This window comes from Streptopelia decaocto (genome assembly GCF_964273445.1).
Source record: "Streptopelia decaocto genome assembly, chromosome: Z".
In the NCBI taxonomy this organism is placed as follows: Eukaryota; Metazoa; Chordata; class Aves; order Columbiformes; family Columbidae; genus Streptopelia; species Streptopelia decaocto.
Window position 1 is genome coordinate 64,046,009 of NC_138657.1, and position 16,930 is coordinate 64,062,938.

Here is a 16,930-nt window from a genome sequence, read left to right on the forward strand (position 1 = left end):
GCTTGTGGCAGGGGAAGGTGATAGTTCCTGTTTTTTTCTTGTAGTATTGATATACCATGTTTTCTTCTGATGTGGATGAAGCTAAGTCATACTGTGCAGATGCCTTTGGATCAAAAATGCATTTAGTTTTAAAGGTTGTATTTTAGAAGAAGAGTTAGTTAGACTTTAGTTTTTAAATACCACTATATATGAAAGTTGATAGGATTTTTGTGTAAGATAGTTGAGCTGTTCGTGGTGTAGGCAGAATTGAATGTATTGACCAAAGAGAATAATTTAATTCTAGAGAGCTGAAACAAAAATGAAGAATGAAGCTTCAACTTTAAAATGTGTTCAAGTTACTGCATGAATTGCAGTCTGGCTCACAGAAGGAGACCTGTTGCACAGTAAATCATCCAGTTCCAAGTAGAACTAGATACATACACATATCTGTGCATAATATTTGATGTTTAGATGAAAGATCAAAACTGCAGATTCTTCAAGGCAACAGATTGTTACAGAAAAGGTATTAGTCCAAGAAAGCAATGTTTTTATGACGTTTTAATAGCTCTTAAAAGGTCTTGCCTTTTTAATTTCAGATTTAAATGTATCTAATTTCATATGTACAATATATAAAACTGTAACAGAGAGACACCAGATATGCAAGGGTGGATGCTTATTTAATAATATTTAATCAGAACAAGGATTCATCTAGTCGAGTGTCCTGTCCTCAAGAGTGACAAAAAGCAGAGGTCTAGGGAAGATTTAGTAAAATATGGAAAGCCAGCAGACATGCATGTTTCACTGTATGCTCCCAATGTCTAGCAGCTCCTGGTTTTGGGCCTTCTTGAGCCAGACAGGGTGGGGTTTTTATTTAGTAGTCTTGGTTTGACTCCTCCCCTGTCAATATATCTAGTCTTTGCCTGAAGTGATGTACATCTTGAGGCATGTGCTGAGCTACAGAGTACAAACCTCTAATGACTGTGTGTTCTGGAGTATACAGAAGTCTTTGTACAAGCGTTTGGTTTGGAATTTATTATTCATGGCTGCTGAAGAGGTCATGGCATAGATGTAGCTTAAAATACCGAACTGCTGCTGTATATGCAGTAAGCATGTAACAGAATTAGTTTTAGCTTTGCCTTTAGTCTTAGCAATAGGCAATAAATTCTATAGTTTTTTGGTAGTGAGTACATCAGTTGTTCTTTTATGACATTTTAACCTGATTCTTTCCAGGTATGCTTCAGCTTTGAAACTTTTACCTAAAGCTTGATGCTGTCCTAGTCCCAAAGATGAAATGATACTTGAACAAAGGTTACAATAGATAAACTACATTTCTATACGAGAAATTACATCCTGCAGTCTATAAAGCATCTAGAGTTGCCCTTATCTCTGAGTCCTACTGGCTTACATCCTAGAAAGAACTTGCAGCACACAGAATGTAAGACCCACCTAGAAAACTGTTTATTTATGAAGCTAAAATAAAATTAAAAATTTTAAAATCCTCTGTGGCCAGGTTATTTAATGTATCAACAGTTGTACAGGAGGAAAACAAACAAAACACGAACAAAACACCAAAAAACCCCTACACAACACCACTCTTTGCCCCTAAATCTGTCTCTTTCAGGGTTTCTTAACTTCTAAGGCTCTGGGATGCCAGCCTCAGCCTGCACCTAGCACAATGTGGAAGGCGGTCAAGGAAATATTTTTACCTCTTCTTTGAAGAAGAGAAAAGCATTCATGTACGGTGTGTGAGGACATATAAATGGGCAGAAGAGTTAGCTTTACAGGTTACTAGAATCAAGTGATTTGAAAGGCTGAAGCATGCCATGAGATGACTGCCAGGGAAAACAGGCTTTCCTGGAAGGCTGGGAAAAGTGCTTGGAATTACTTATGACTATGAAGTTAGCATAGTGGGAAACAGTGGGATGGTCTGGTTTTCCCTGGTTGCAGGTGGTAAAAGAACAAAGATTTTTTAAGTTCTGTATTATTCAGGCCTTTGGAGGATTAAATAGCAAGAAAAAAAATAGCAAGACAAAAATAAACATGGTTGTTTGGAAAGAAGAGTGTCTTCAGTTTTCTGTTACATATTGAGATGCAATTCTCTTTCACTGCAATGTTACAGCAAATTTAAACATGTCAATTTGTCAGTCTGTGTTGTGAGGAATGTTCATGGGAAAATACACAAACCAAATCAAAGAAAACAAACATACACCCCCCCATCTGTCTATAAAATTATTTTAAGTAATTTTAAAGAATGTTGTTACCAGATGCAAATTTAGACCAAATATGTTTTCTTCAGTGTTTTAAAATCATCTGCTGATTTGGCAAAATAGCTTTAGTATGCTGTGTGCCAGAAGTTGGTGAGTTGGAAAATGAGAATTCAGGCGAGTATCTAGTCTTATGTTGCCCATCTGGTGCAGTTAGGAATATGGTTTTCAAAGGAAATGAGAATTATTCATAGTTAATAGGAAGACAGATCCAAGTTTTATTTTCCACAGGGAGAAGTGAGAGAGGAAGATCATGAATACAAAAATAACCTGCTGTAAATTTGCTTTTCTCTGCGTCTACTGGGACGGATGGGGAAGGGCAGATGGGAGCAGGAGTTTTATATCATCCGTGATAGTGAAATAAAAGATAATTGATCCGCTGCTGACTCTTGAGTCTGTAGCTTTATTATAATGTAGTATTATCTAGAGGTCATAAATTTATCCTAAATGTAGGCAGCTATTCTATTTAAAGTTCTTTATTCAAGTGTTTACAGTGTTTTTTCTTAAATGTATTGTCTGTCTTTGCAGAATTAAATGATTTCTGTGTGTAAGAGAGGATGTGAACAGACTAGAATTTCAATGCAGTTGAAATAAGTTTAATACAGATCTCATAACGAACTCTAAAACATTCTTGTAACACAGAAAGGGTACTGTAGAAGTAATTATGGGGTTTTTAGGGATGGATTTGCACGTAAAGTCAGAATGTACCTTTGTTTTTGTAAAGGGATGTGCTTTGAGTGACAGTCATCACGTATGAACCAAAAGTGACTGGATAGACAACACTGAATTTGCTACCCAGGGTGGCAGGAGATTGGGGGGAAAAAAGCAGAGCAGCTTCACATGTTTATGTTACACTTGAGTTTCAGGTTACTCAGGTGAGTCACTCCAGCCATGAATTAGACATAGCTGGAAACAACCTGAACCTTGGTAATTGTCCAGGACAGCATTATGAACAAAACTGCTGCCCACAACCTTCCCAGTGTTCCACATTTTGCAGTTTTACCCTGCCCTGGCATGTTTAGGTTTATGAAAAACAGTATGTCAGGCATGTCTTCAAGAAGTAGCATTATTGGTTAAAAAAAAACTTATTAAAAAAATGTATATTTTTTTTTCCAGAGAAAAGGCATTTAGGAATCCATATTGCTACTCAGACTCCTTTTCCTTTATATTGTGTAAGGAACATGGCTAGAGTATGCCTGGAGATACCTTACTCTAAAAATTGAAGTTCTTTCAGATGGTTTGAAGGTGAATGCTTGGAAGACTCATGTTGGCTTGCTGGAGTATTCTAACTGTGCCAGTACATGTGTATAAAAGGAATAAAAAAACCTCAAAACTATAAAAAACACCAACTAAACTGTTGCCTTTTCTCTGCCTGCATTGGCTCTGATACTTTAGCAGCGCAAGTTGTTGTTGTAGAAAGTGATGAGGAGGCGTTATCCATTTAAACAGATCAGGAAGCTAACATACAGTATAAAATAGGATTCATTACTGTCTGAACATCACAGAATCGGTGTGACTTTTCAGCTTTCTGATTAAAACCTGAAACTTTTGAATTTCATAAGTGGTGTCAAAACAAAAATTTTACTAATACTAAACTTGACTCAGACTTGTAATGCATTCAGAGGTATAAAAAGGCAATTTATGTCTTAATACTTCTGCTTTTTTCCACATGTGGACACTTATTCTGCAAAAGAACCTTTTGGCTTAATTGAGAATAAATATTTTATTAAGTAAATGTACGTAGTTAAGTACCCACCTCATTAACAATGTGAGTACCAAATATATTGCTGTTATCAATACTGTATTTTATTGTAAATCTAATTATAATAGTTATCACAAACAATAAGAGTACATTTTTCTTTAAAACTCACTAGAGAAACCTGATTTCCCTACGGAGGTATTTGATTTATTTATTTTTTAAAACTTTTTTTTTTTTTTTTTTTTTAATGAAAACACTGTTTAACTTGTTTCTGTTAGATTTGTAGCTTGACTGACATTTTTGTGTTAATAATTATTGGGACTGTACAAAAGTTATTTATTTCCCCATATGAAAAACCTCAAAACAGTCCTCCAAATAAAGCTTTGACTTCCATTTTTAATTGTGTAAACTTAAAAAAGGAGCCCCCAGCACACTCATAACTTACAGCCCTGCAGGTGAGTATCATTAAAGGGAGGACAAATGAGAAAAGAAACCTTACAACTTTCAGAATGTGCAGAACTGAAGAAAATAACTTTGCAAAGTAAAGATGGAGAGGTGAATCTGCTTACTAAGCTGCAAGTAGATATTGTCAAGTGAAGTAACTTAAAAGAAAAATCAGAAAATCCAGTGGAGCTGGTTTTCAGAAGTTTGTAAAATTTTTTAAAGATTTTTAGATTAGCAATTTCTGTGTCGCCCTTCATTGGTGAGTGACAATAAACCCCGTGACAGATGCTGTTAATCCCTGCCCTCCCCGCTAAGGAAAGGGAACAGGAGGAGAAGGGAGAGAGACTTAGAAGCTGGAAAGTTTAAAATGCTAAGTTAAAAGTTAAAATAGTTAAAAATTATTTCTAATACTGCTAATAAGAGAAAATAATGCAAAATACATTAAAGCAATATTGGATTTCCCAGCTGGGCATAGCTAGGCCCTGTGGTAAAGCTGGCGTGGTGCAAGGCAGGCACCAGAGGTCCTGGGCTGGATTTAGCAGTAAACCTGAACTGGATTCAGGGATGCAGGGCCTGGCACCAGGCTGAGGATCACAGACAGAGCTGTCAGGGTTCTCTTCAGATGCTGGCCATGGTCAAAGAGAGGGAGACCCCTGTGATCTCCCACTTTTATGTGGTATATGACATGAATGGCATAGAATACCTTATTGGTCAATTTTGGTCACCTGTTCTGTCTGGCCCTCCCTGTGAGTATGCTAGGCAGATGAAATTTATCAGTGACCTTGGCTGCCATAGCAATAAGGATAAACCTGGGCCTTTTCTGCATATTTTTCATACTGTTTGTCAGCTCCAGAGCGAGCACTGTCCAAAAAAACATGCAGCCAACCTCAGGAAAATGCAGTTACTTAGGAGAACATAGTTGAAAGGAAAAATCACTAAAAGAGAATTGGTCTTGTTTTAACCAAAACCAGGACACCTTGATAAAAGCAAAAATTTTTCTAGGGAGGGAACTTCCTCACGTAAACAAGGTGCAGAGAGTAGAGAATGAAAAGCTATGTAAGTGTATTAAAACTGGTGTTTTATTAAGTCTGTAACAAGTGTACAGATTTATTTTTTGAGTTGTACTTCTTGAGAAAGATAGTTTTCTTTGACAGGTATCCAAGCTTACGTATTTTTGCCTTTAGTAAGAGACAGACTGAAAGCCATGGCTTCTGTAATGCATATATACAAGGAAAACCAAGTTGCAAGGAATTTTACAGTTCTGATGCTCTGAGAGTGCAAGAGGAGCAACTAATTTGACATAGAGCGGGTTTCAAAAGCTTTGGGATATCTGTTTGCAGAACTATACAAAGGTATATTTGCAATGATTGCTCCTTTCCCTTGAAATGACTGATTGATTTTAGGGTAGGTTTTCACTAAATAAGCCAGAGGCTCCGAAGCTGCTTGATGACGACCAGCATACTGAGTTACCACCTTGTGCACAGGCACAGGTACGTGAAGGCCAACATGAAGTTGCCAAGCTGTAACTCCAGCTGTGAGCAAGAGGTGCTACTGCTGTCCCACAGCCTGGCCAGGCATCTTGTGGCAACCTGAGATCTTCGTTGATTTGAAATCAGCTGTGGCAAGGGATCCTTCAAGAATTTTGGAAAGAGGAATGAACTTTGAAAAGAAAGGATGGATGGGTCAGCATTGTGCAGTGAATTTATTGGGCTTTAACACACTGCTTACTTTGAACAGTAAAAAATGGTGCTTTTAATTCAGAAAATATGCAGAAATCCAAAATTAAAGTGAGTTATCTAAATATACAAGAATACAGACAGTGACTGGTACTTTAGTCTAAGCTTTTAGTTTAAAATTTTGGCTTTTGCAACAGATTTTACATAATCTTTGGGAGAGCTGTGGTGTGTATTCATGAGCTCTGAAAATATTTTTATTGCCATTTGATCCATGTTGTAGCAGAGACCTGAGTGGAAGAACAAACAAAAGCTGCTCTTTTTGTGGTGAAGCAGCTTTCAGGTAGGTCCTAATATAATAGCTCCTTGGCCAGAAGATGAGGCCAGGATGAGTAGATTAGCTGAGGGAAGAATGTATCTAATTAAGATTGCTTTCATATTCATGCAAACAGAGCTTGTATGTTTGCATCTTCTGTACTTGTAAGGGTGCAGAGCGGTATGGGTGCACAGCAGGCTGTAGTTCCGTGTATTTGCAGTAAGAGGGTTTTTTGGTGTGCCTACTGTTTGGAGAGAAATTCTTTTTTCTCAGATTTCCCACAAACTGAGAGATCTTGGCTGTAAACTCCTTTGGGAACATCACCCATGTGGCTTCCACAGGTCTCGTTATGAAAGTGATTTTCTTTATCTGCGCTTTTTTGGAATGAATCAATACTTTTTTGGGCAGGTGGGGGCATGGGGAAAGCCTCTTTAAAACATTTCTGTGTGAGAAGAGGTAAAACTTGGATTGGAGGCACTGCTGCTGCTGGATAGCGGTAATGCTTTCAATAACTGAAATCTGGGCATACTACTTTTAGCATTTGATTGTGAAGAAAAATATGACTACATGACTAGAGTACGAACAGCAGAGCAAGCCCCAATCTGCAGTAGAGCTGAAACAGCAGCATACTGGAGTGTCAGCTCTGGGATCCATTGCAGTGAAGGATACTACCAGCAGCAGATGTGACTTGCACAATTTTCTGTAAATCCAGAGTTGCCAGTATTTGAGTGAAAAATCTTATCTGATGGAGAGAAAAAGTTGTCCCAGTTTTCTCTCTTGCTCTGCAAGTTACACTGGCCCTGGAGACGGGAAAGGATTGTGCTATGTAGGGGAGGAGGTGAGTGTAACTCCAGATGGTGAGTGGGACCCCAATTATACTTACAATTGCCTTAATCCAGTCTAAACAAAGGGAGGGACATTTGTGCACATTTGCTCTGAGGAGCTGTGCCAAAACAATCATTGCTCTCCGGGGAGTTAGTGATCAAGCGAAATTCCCTATTTCAGCCGTGTTATGTGATCCAGAACTGAGGTTGATTACCTTCAGATTTGTGCTTATTGACCCAAAATCCCTGTATGACCTTTTTGGTATGCCCTTTGGGCATGAGCTACAGCTGGTCTGGGATCCTGATTAAATACAACTTCTAGGTTAGGGTGGTTAGCTGGTGAGTTTTTGCTAAGTAGAGTTCTGAATGATGAATGCTTTCTGCTTTTGGCTTAGTCCAGATAAGAATTTTAGATTCCTCTACCTTACCTTCCTGCCAAATCTTCCTTAACAATCTTCCAGTCCTGCCCTTCCAGTCCTCCCCCCGCTCCACCGCCCCCGCCTTTCTCTCTCTCTCTTTTTTTTTTGTTTGTTTGTTCTAGTGTTGTTTTTGGTAGAAACTGGCCAGAGAGTTTAAAAGTGCCTGAAATGTAGGAATATGGGGAGGAAGGAACAGACAATTAAATACTAAAAGCTATTACATAACATCATGCAAATACCACTTATTTGGGAAACTACACTACAAAAAGAACTTTGCTCTCAATTCAGTTTGGATCTGGTAGTTAGAATTGAAGATTACCAGGAAATTATATTTTGTCCTGTTGTGCTCTGCAAATGGTCATAGTCCACAAGTGTGGTGGTTTGTACTACTTTGCAAAACAGTAACCATGATCTGTAAATCAGCTACAGCACTGAAATGGGTTGGGGGTGATGGTTGTTATGATATAAAGTAGGAAACAGCTGGATAAATAACTTGTCTATATGATGTTTTTCGAGGAAAGCAGGGTAAGGCTGCAACAGACTAGTTAACCCCAAAGCAGTCTGTTGCACTGTCTGTCTTCCTCCTCTTGTAATCCGTCAGTATCAGTGTAGAAAGGAAGCAATAAAAAACACAAAAGAAAAATGGAATGTAGAAAGGAATGTGGATCTCAGTTTGCAGGGCTCATTGGATCAGATGCTTATGGAGGGTGGGGGTGGCTATCAAATGGATTAAATAGCACTGTGTTATGAAAGGAGTGTTGTAAGATGCGGTCACAGAGACCCTCGACATTTGCTGAACTTCCTTAACGGGGAAGAAGATTCAGTACGCTCATGATCGATAGAAAGCGGAAAAAGAAGGAACAGATCCTCTTCTAAAGTGCACTTTACAGCCCTTTGTCCTTTTCTCATATCTGTTTCCAGTGTCTCTCTTCCTTCTTACTTACTCTTCTTTCTTTCTTGCTTTTTGAATTCGCTCTCTTGGTGAGAGAACTGAAAGAATACTAATACAGCAGTAACTTCATGTTTCTAGCATGCAGGAGGAATGCAGCTGAGGAAAAGTCAGCATCTGAAGGTTGTTGTAATACCAGGTAGTAAAAGCAACTTCCTGTCACATGGTAGAGGGGAGTAGTCTCCTGAATTTTTTCTCTTCTGAATGTGTACTGCAAACATTAGGTATATTTCATGCTGTCATTCCCAATTTACTGCTCTTTGGAATGATGGCAGCCATTTATCCGTTACTGAACTGTTGAGTGAGATTGGTAAAGATCATGTGTACTATTACAATCCTGGCCCTAAGAAGAAGCAAAAATAAATTCACAGGCTCCTTCATTGTTAGCTTTCCCCTGTCAGTTGAATTTCTGTTGTTAATTTGTTGTTAGAACTGTTACTGCCTCTTGCCCAAGGCATAGTCAAACAAGAGACTACTGTAGAGTCCTCCGATTATGTACAAAAGCATGCTGATTTAACGTGTCTCTATTTGGATAGTTAATATTTTATTTGGCTGCTTTTTTGAAAGCAAGTTTACGTTGACATTCTCCTCTCTAGCAGATGTGCTGTGTGTTTTCTTTTCTAGGTAGTTATCACAGAATTAAGTCTTCTGTGCTTCAATGAATTCTTGACACAGGCAGTGGAAACTAATATTAATATTAAAAACATGAGGTTTAACTTCTTGGACCAGAGCAATCTTTCATCCAAGGACCAAGCCAAGGCCAGTAGTGTGACCCTCTTTCAGGAAACTAAGCTTAGCAAATCTCTCAGTATGATTCCAAGAGCAAAACTAATGTTATGGAGTGAGTCTGAAACACAACTCTGCCTTCATGGAAGAGTTTAGCAGTGGTTAACTCTGGTTAATGTAGATCTTCATTTTAAGAGGTGAAGTTATATCATCAGCTGTAAAGGGGTCTTGGTGTACTTATTAGGCAATAAAAGACTGCTGCATACAAATCATCTGTAGCTTCATCTATACAGGCCTCTTACGTGGTAGATTTTTGTTCAACTGCCATGGCTCAGGATACTGCAACGTGTTAGATGCGTTCCATCTGTATTTTTGGATATTCTTGTTTTGTGATAGAGGCTTCTAGCTACAACTGGAATTAAGATGATGAATATTTAAATTTCCTGGAAATGTGTTTCTCTTAATACAAAGATTATATGACAGCAGTAGGCAAGATTGATTTCTAGGCTTTCTATGGTAGTTTTCTAATCTTTCTTCAAATCTGTCTTTGAACTTGAAAATATCACTGCTGCTTTCCAGAAATGAAGCTTCATTACATTTTAGGTGTTACCTCTTTAGTTTTGATCTTGAACCATGAGAGCGATGAGTTGAATCAGTACCCCCTGTCATCATATTCTGCTTCAGCTCCACTCGCAGCCCCAGTAAACTTCACATGGCTGAAGCTGTGTATATAAAGCTATGTTTTTATTTACACATGTGTGCATATAAATGAACACACTTGGCAGGAAAACGAAAGTGTCAGAAATCTTGGCCTATATTACAGTTGATGGCTCAATTCCCCCTAGTCCCCTCTGCTTCTACATTTTATTGTTCTCGAGTTCACCAAGCTGTTTCCCAAAAGGATCCATGATAATTAGAGGTATTTAAACACCTGGTTTGACTGTGTGGCTTAGTGTGCTTTTCTTGCCTTTCACATCTCAGTAATAGAGTATAACACCTGGTATGAATAAAAACTAATAGCTTCAACCATTTAGTATGACAAAAAGGTTTCTGTCAAGAAAGACCTTAAAGTCTACTTTGACAGAAATGGTGTTCCTGCTTGAGTTGAATTCATGGCAAAGTTGGCATGGTGACTTTGCTCTTCAACATTACAAATTGACTTAATGTAGAAGTATGAGTGTTGTGACTACTTTCCTTGACTACCAGTATTGCCATCTATTAAGTCCTAATAGAGCAGGTCAGTCTTGTTAGTGAACAAACATAGAAATCACAAAGCTCTATGCTAGCAGTATAAACTGTGGAATTCCTTATGTAAATAAAATTATTAGCAGTTGGTGCTTTGCCGTGTTTTTTGTTTCATTATTCTCAGAACAGGTACATGCAGAGACGTAACAAAGTCCCACCTGCCATCTGAATGAGAAGACACACTGTTCTTGTCTTTCTCTCTGCAGCTGGACTGTGAGAGAGTTTGTTGCTTGGAGCAGCATGAAATTTCATGTTTTCACTAGCCTAAAAGCAAGCATCCACAGGGGGTATTTCCTTCTTAGTGGTCACGTTCCCTGGTTTCAGGAAGCCCACTCCACAAACCTGATGAAAGCACTTCAGATGCAGATAAAATTATATGCATTAATTGAAAGGCAAAGAGCTAAGATTTCTGTTATCTGGAAAAAAAAAAAAAAAAAGTGTTGTTTTGAACAAATTTTATTTTACTGACATACGGATTTTTCTTAAAAAAAACAGTGTATTCTTAATCCAAGTGGAAGGACTGCAGTATGAATGTTTGCTATACTTAGAACAAGTTTATTTAAAATCAAAACACCCATCCCATGGTGTAAGAACAGAGTAGTGATAATTTGCAAAAGCAACTGCAGTTGTGATAACTATGGTTTTATTTGTTTTTATGGTATAGTAAATATTGAGGTGAAAGTCTTGGGCAGTAGAATGATTCAGTACTGATTTCCTATTGACATGGCAGATACCTGTCTTGGATTTTCTAGGCCCGCTTTGTCAGTTTCTCACAAATATGAATTTGACAGATAAGTGGATTGCAAATTTACTCTGGTGTTTCAGAAGATAACATTGGACAAAGAGGTTCTTTGTTGTATTAATTTTCAGACATAATTGTCTGCAGTTTTAGTCCTTCTCTACAAATAATCTGAAGCAAACAGCAAGCATATGTCACATTTTGGGTTATCTATTCAGAACTGTAAATATACTTGAAACTTTACCATATACCTGGATAATACACAAGTCATGCATCTGACAAACAGATCCTGTTGGAAACTTTGTTCTACCATGTGTATGAATGCCTTTTAAAAAAGAATTAATGAATGTGTACTTTAATATTTGGTAATCAGCAGTGGGAATTGTTAGTGTGCTGTTTCTGTAATGCTGCCTGGTGAGCTGCCTGCTAAGCTGCCATATGAAATGCTTTAGGAACAGGATAGTAAAATAATGGTTATTGTATAAATCTATTTCTTCAATGAAAATGGTATCTAAAATGAAATATCAGAGAACCAGTCCAGTAGTTGCTAAAAGAATTAAGGTTTTTATGGCTAGCAGTTTTATATGCGTTATTGTTATGCCTGTGGTGGAGTCTAATAAATTAAGACTGATTCCCTATGTCTCCCTGTATCTTGCAGGCATACAAGAGTTTCCAGAAAATATAAAAAACTGTAAAGTCTTGACAGTTGTTGAGGCCAGCGTAAATCCGATTTCCAAGTAAGTTTGTCATTTTTTGGATGCTTTATATTTTGTGCAAACACTGCTGAGTCTCAAACTTGTCCCAAACATTTGCCAACTGTGGGAGGCAAGGAGCAGAGTTAGCTGAGAAGTGTCTTGTTAACCTCATTGCACTGTGATACACTGTAGCTATGTCGTTAGAGTGTTTTGCCCAAGTTAATAGGCTATGTGGGCAATCCTGCATTATACCATGTGGCTTTCTCCGCTTTTTAAAGTCCGTTTCTTCTCTGTGAACGTAGAGAAATATGCAAAGAATTAATTTTAGTTTTAAGTCTGTACCACTCTTTTTCAGACTTAACTTATATGAGTGATTTCCGTGTCACTTTCTGTAGTGACAAAATTAATTTGCCAGAAGTAGCACTGACAGAGATACAAACTTTGTATAACATAACTCTCCTGGGAAAAAAAAGGTGTTGTTTAGGTTTTAATTTATCTGCCTAATGAATGCCTCCTCCACATAAGTTACCAGTAACATATAAGTTACCATAAATACGTAGCAAGGCTATATTTGGGTTCTGTAGTTTTTATTGCCTATAGATTTGTTTGTTTGTTTAAGCATTGAGGATAATCTCAATGCTTAAACAAACAAACAAACAAAACAAAAACTACAAACATTGACAGTAGGCTTTCAGAGAACATGTATTTAGTACAATTTTGTAGAAATTCTGGTACTACCTTAATTTTAATGTTATCAATATGTAAGACTTCAATACTGTATTGTTGTTCAAGAAAATTACTTAATGCCCTGAATATAATTGAAAAAATGTCACTATGTTATTTTATTTATATACAGACTTCCAGATGGATTTTCCCAACTGTTAAACCTAACGCAGCTGTACCTGAATGATGCTTTTCTTGAGTTTTTGCCAGCCAATTTTGGCAGGTAAGTAAAATTTGAAACTTAGTATCTTCATTTAATTTTAAATTTATGCAGAGCGGTTCCTGCTGCTTCTCATGCAAAGTGTGAACTGGACGTGGCGAAGAAGTATATGTTACAGATCCATTTATGCCACGTATTAGTTACAGATAAAACTGACTATCACCATTTTTCATTGGGCTTTTGAAGGACAGACATAGTACTTATAAAATGCCAAGAAATAAAACTCATTTACATGCTTGCTGCTTCTACAACACAAGTCTGGTGAGTATGGGAGACTAGTATTTCTGAAATATGGATTGTTTATCATTTAGTCATTAGAGTGAAGCAAATAGTGACATCTGTAATTCCTCTTGTCCTCTCCTGGATGCACAGATTCCTTCATGCACATCTATAATTCTCAAGTGCCTTGTTGCCAGGAATCTTTCTGAAGGACTTAGTATATTTGCAGTGTGCTAAATAAGCAAAATTGTTCCATGTAATAGCTTAAATCCAAGACAAATATAACCCTCTTACGTCTTTAAAACTGATTCAATCTTGGGAGCAAAAGTGAAAGGGAAATATTGTTAAAAAGAAGGCTCCTGGATAAGCATAATTCATCCTATTCTCCTTATAATCCTAATTCAGCCATTTCTGCTTTTTTCACCTTTCTTCACTCTTATTTTATGCTCTGTTTCTGACTGTGCTTATAGTTGGGTCAGCACAATTTACAAGAGATTAGAAAAGCTCCCAAATCGTGTTCTGCACAAGTTTGGCAGACCAGGAGATGTACAATGAAAGATGAGCACAGATGCAGGCCATTAGTGACCATTAGCTTATTAGTCATCTGTGATCAGGGTTGTTGGCCTATTCTTCTCTGTCCAGTTATTAGTCATTCCCTGATGAGCAATTAAAAGCACCGGATCTGTTACACACCCAGCAAACAAAAAAGCTGCTTATGATGCAGGAGCATTAATTATCGTGCTTGTTTCAAGTACATAAAGTTTGCATTTCAAAAGCCTTCATTAAGGTTGAAGAAGAAATATCTAGAAGATGCATAGTCTTGTTGGAATTTTAATGATTACCTATACATTTTTCTGTTCTGATTTTTAATAGTCTAACCAAATGGCAAAATTTCTTAGTAAAAAACAGTCACTACAGGTGAAAAGAAAGACTTCGGATATACACAGTTGGTCTTATAAGTTAGTTAATCTTCCTGCTCTAACTGGCAATGTCTTTTAAAATAAAGCCAATGCCATATTAAAGCTAGTGAGGTTTTTATGTTCCATGTATCAGAGTCTCTGTTCCAGCAGTTCAGGTTAGAAATCTGGTTTCTCACATCAGTTTCTCTCTACTGTTCGTATTCATTTGTTCCACAGTTTAATTGCTGTCATCTCTCGTGTTGTCCCCCATTCTCTCACCCGCTGGTTTTATAATGTTCTCATATGCCTCTTTTAGTTTCTTAGACTAAACAAAATTCTGTTTCCTTCTGGTATGACAGGTTTTCCTTTGTGCCTGATTATATTAATCTATCTTGGAATGAGTTTCAGTTTGAATTCATCATCTTTTTGACAGAGGATGATTACATATATAGCTATATTTAGATTTCAAATTGAGATCTCTTCATGGCTTGTACAATGTCATTATTATCTTCTTGTTTCTCTTGGAAATGTCTGTGGTTATGCTCGAGTGTTCCACTAGCCCTTTTTGCAGCTGCCTCGTGTCATTTCCCACATGACCAACTACCATGTGGACAGCTCAGCTAGAAATGGCTGATGACTCTACAAGGAAATCACGAGTACTTCACTCTGTGCTATGACATCTTGGCCCTTTTCTGGTTTGTTTTGGTTTTGTTTTTTCAGTCCTTAAGGTTGTACAGGTTTTTTCCCTACAACATCCTAATAACTCACTGTATTGTCTGTCACTGTTTTGTGTCATCAGTTGACTTAAATGTTTTCCTGTCCTTTAAGATTGCTGTTAAAAAACATTGAACAGGATAGTCCCAGAAAAGGTCTTTGAGCCCCTGTGTCATCATCATTTAACCTGATGCATAGGAAAGGAAACACTGTGTAATGCAAACTACTTTTAGTATTTGCATGCAGCATTTTATTACATTTATGTCCGTGCTTTATTCTTGGCTTCAAACTTTCTGCCAAAGCTTTGCATACTATTGAGGTCAAGATTATCCAATTTTTTCCCCCTTTTTTTATGACTATTACATACTTGCTGTCCTTCAGTGATCTGGTCCAGCTTGCTAGACTTATTAAAAATCACCAGGCTTTTGATTAAATGTGCCAGTTCCTTCAAAATTCTGAGGTGATAAAGTGATTTTTTTTTTTTCTCCACTCCCAAATACTAATTTGAATGCATTAATGCTGGCATGGATCCCAGAGTCAGCCTTTATACCATTGCACAAAAATATGAGAATTGCTTATGCTTACCTAAGAAAACCGTATCTGTTGCATCTAAATACATCACGTGTGTTTGCATTTAAGTGTACAAATATATAAGCACAGCATTCTAAACTTAAAGCTCACTGCATGCTAATTTTGAGACAGTGCTTCAAAAAGGAAATGTTTTTTACTGATGGTTGTTTAAGGTAAGCAGTGTCATTCTAAAAACTCCCGAGAATGTTGTCTATAATGGGGTATTGCTTCCAGAGACTTCTTACTGTGATGCTGCAAAGAATTTACTTGTAATCTTTTTTCTCAACTATTTGGCAGTAGCAGATATTTTTAGTAGTACCTACCTTAGGATAATTTTTTACATAAATGCACAGTGATAATCGAATTTGGGCCTTAATTTGGTTACATATATGCAATTTGGCTGAGATTTTTGCAAATGCAACTTGCTGTATTATGCATGTATTGTAGTCCTCTTGCCTTTATATTTTACCTATGATTAAAAACAAACAAACAAACAAACCAACAAAAAACCCCCACCACATTAGCAAAACTGCAAAGAAGGTAAAAAATAAAGACCAGCTCTCTGAAATATTTTTAGCTTTTCAAAGAGTGACTGCTGTTGAACAGTGAGTTTCTAAGTATACCTGTTACATATTTCTTTTACATATTCTGCAGATTATATAGTTAAAGAAATCAGACTTAGGAAGGATATTGATCTTATCCTGGCAAGGCATCCATATAGAGATTTAGTTTTATTTAAAAGTCGAGATACGTTTTAAAAGCAGGAGCAGTTGTTTACATTAAATATCAGTACTGGAACAATAATTTTGTTGAGATATTCCCACCAGGTATATTTAAAATTGAATAGTATGCTGTTACAGCTTTCTGTTTCGTTGGTGTGTAAATATTTCTGTGGTTTGGGGTTTTTACAATTGAGAAATGGAATATATATGAGCATGACAAATCTTTATGATAGAATGGAACAGGAAGTATGTATTTGGCCACTATGACTTCTGCTTTTCCTTTAGTATGGGTGGATGACTACTCTGTCTGTATTTCTCTTCCAAATTAAACCCCAGATTTTCAGTTCCATTATAGGAGTTCAGATGCTGAACATGCATGTTTACATAAGCAATTTAAAGAGCAGCTAGGCTGAGTATTTGATGTGTATTACTATATTAAACTTGAATTAACCCTTCCATTCATACTGGAAGAAATGACAACTACTTCACACCAGTATTTCTCATAAATTACAGCTAGCAAATTACTAATTTAGACACAGGCTGTATCTACACAGCCTCTATCTAGACACAGCCGGGAAAGGTTGAAAATGTTTCCCTAGTAGCCTCTGTGTAGCTCTACACATAGGAAATTTGATATTTGCTTCTCCGATTTCTTAGTGTTAGCTGAAGAAAGAGTAGAACATGAAATAAGGTCACAAAGCTATAATCATTTCTATTGCCAAAAGCAATCTTTAAGTTCATAGAATTAACTTGTTAGAAGTGTAGTACAGTCAGTTCTGGCTAAGTCAACAAAGTGTTGGCATGCCTGTATGTAGTTTAGCATATGAATGGTGGCTTGCTTCTACTGCTTTCTACTGAGACATGTTACTGCATAATTCTGTTGTGAAGAAA

General features: G+C 37.1%; 1 protein-coding gene across 8 annotated transcripts in view; it reads left to right on the top strand.

Moving 5' to 3' along the window:
• ERBIN (erbb2 interacting protein) overlaps nucleotides 1-16,930 on the top strand; it is a 118,264-nt gene that overhangs the window by 59,369 nt on the left and 41,965 nt on the right. For all 8 annotated transcript variants that reach the window (XR_014186277.1, XM_082075375.1, XM_082075373.1 and 5 more), the window contains 2 exons: nucleotides 11,936-12,014; nucleotides 12,829-12,918. Coding sequence is in view for 7 of the 8 variants with exons in the window: in XM_082075375.1 (XP_081931501.1) it covers nucleotides 11,936-12,014; nucleotides 12,829-12,918 (169 nt within the window). In the remaining variant the exon portion in view is untranslated. The remainder of the gene's footprint in view (nucleotides 1-11,935; nucleotides 12,015-12,828; nucleotides 12,919-16,930) is intronic.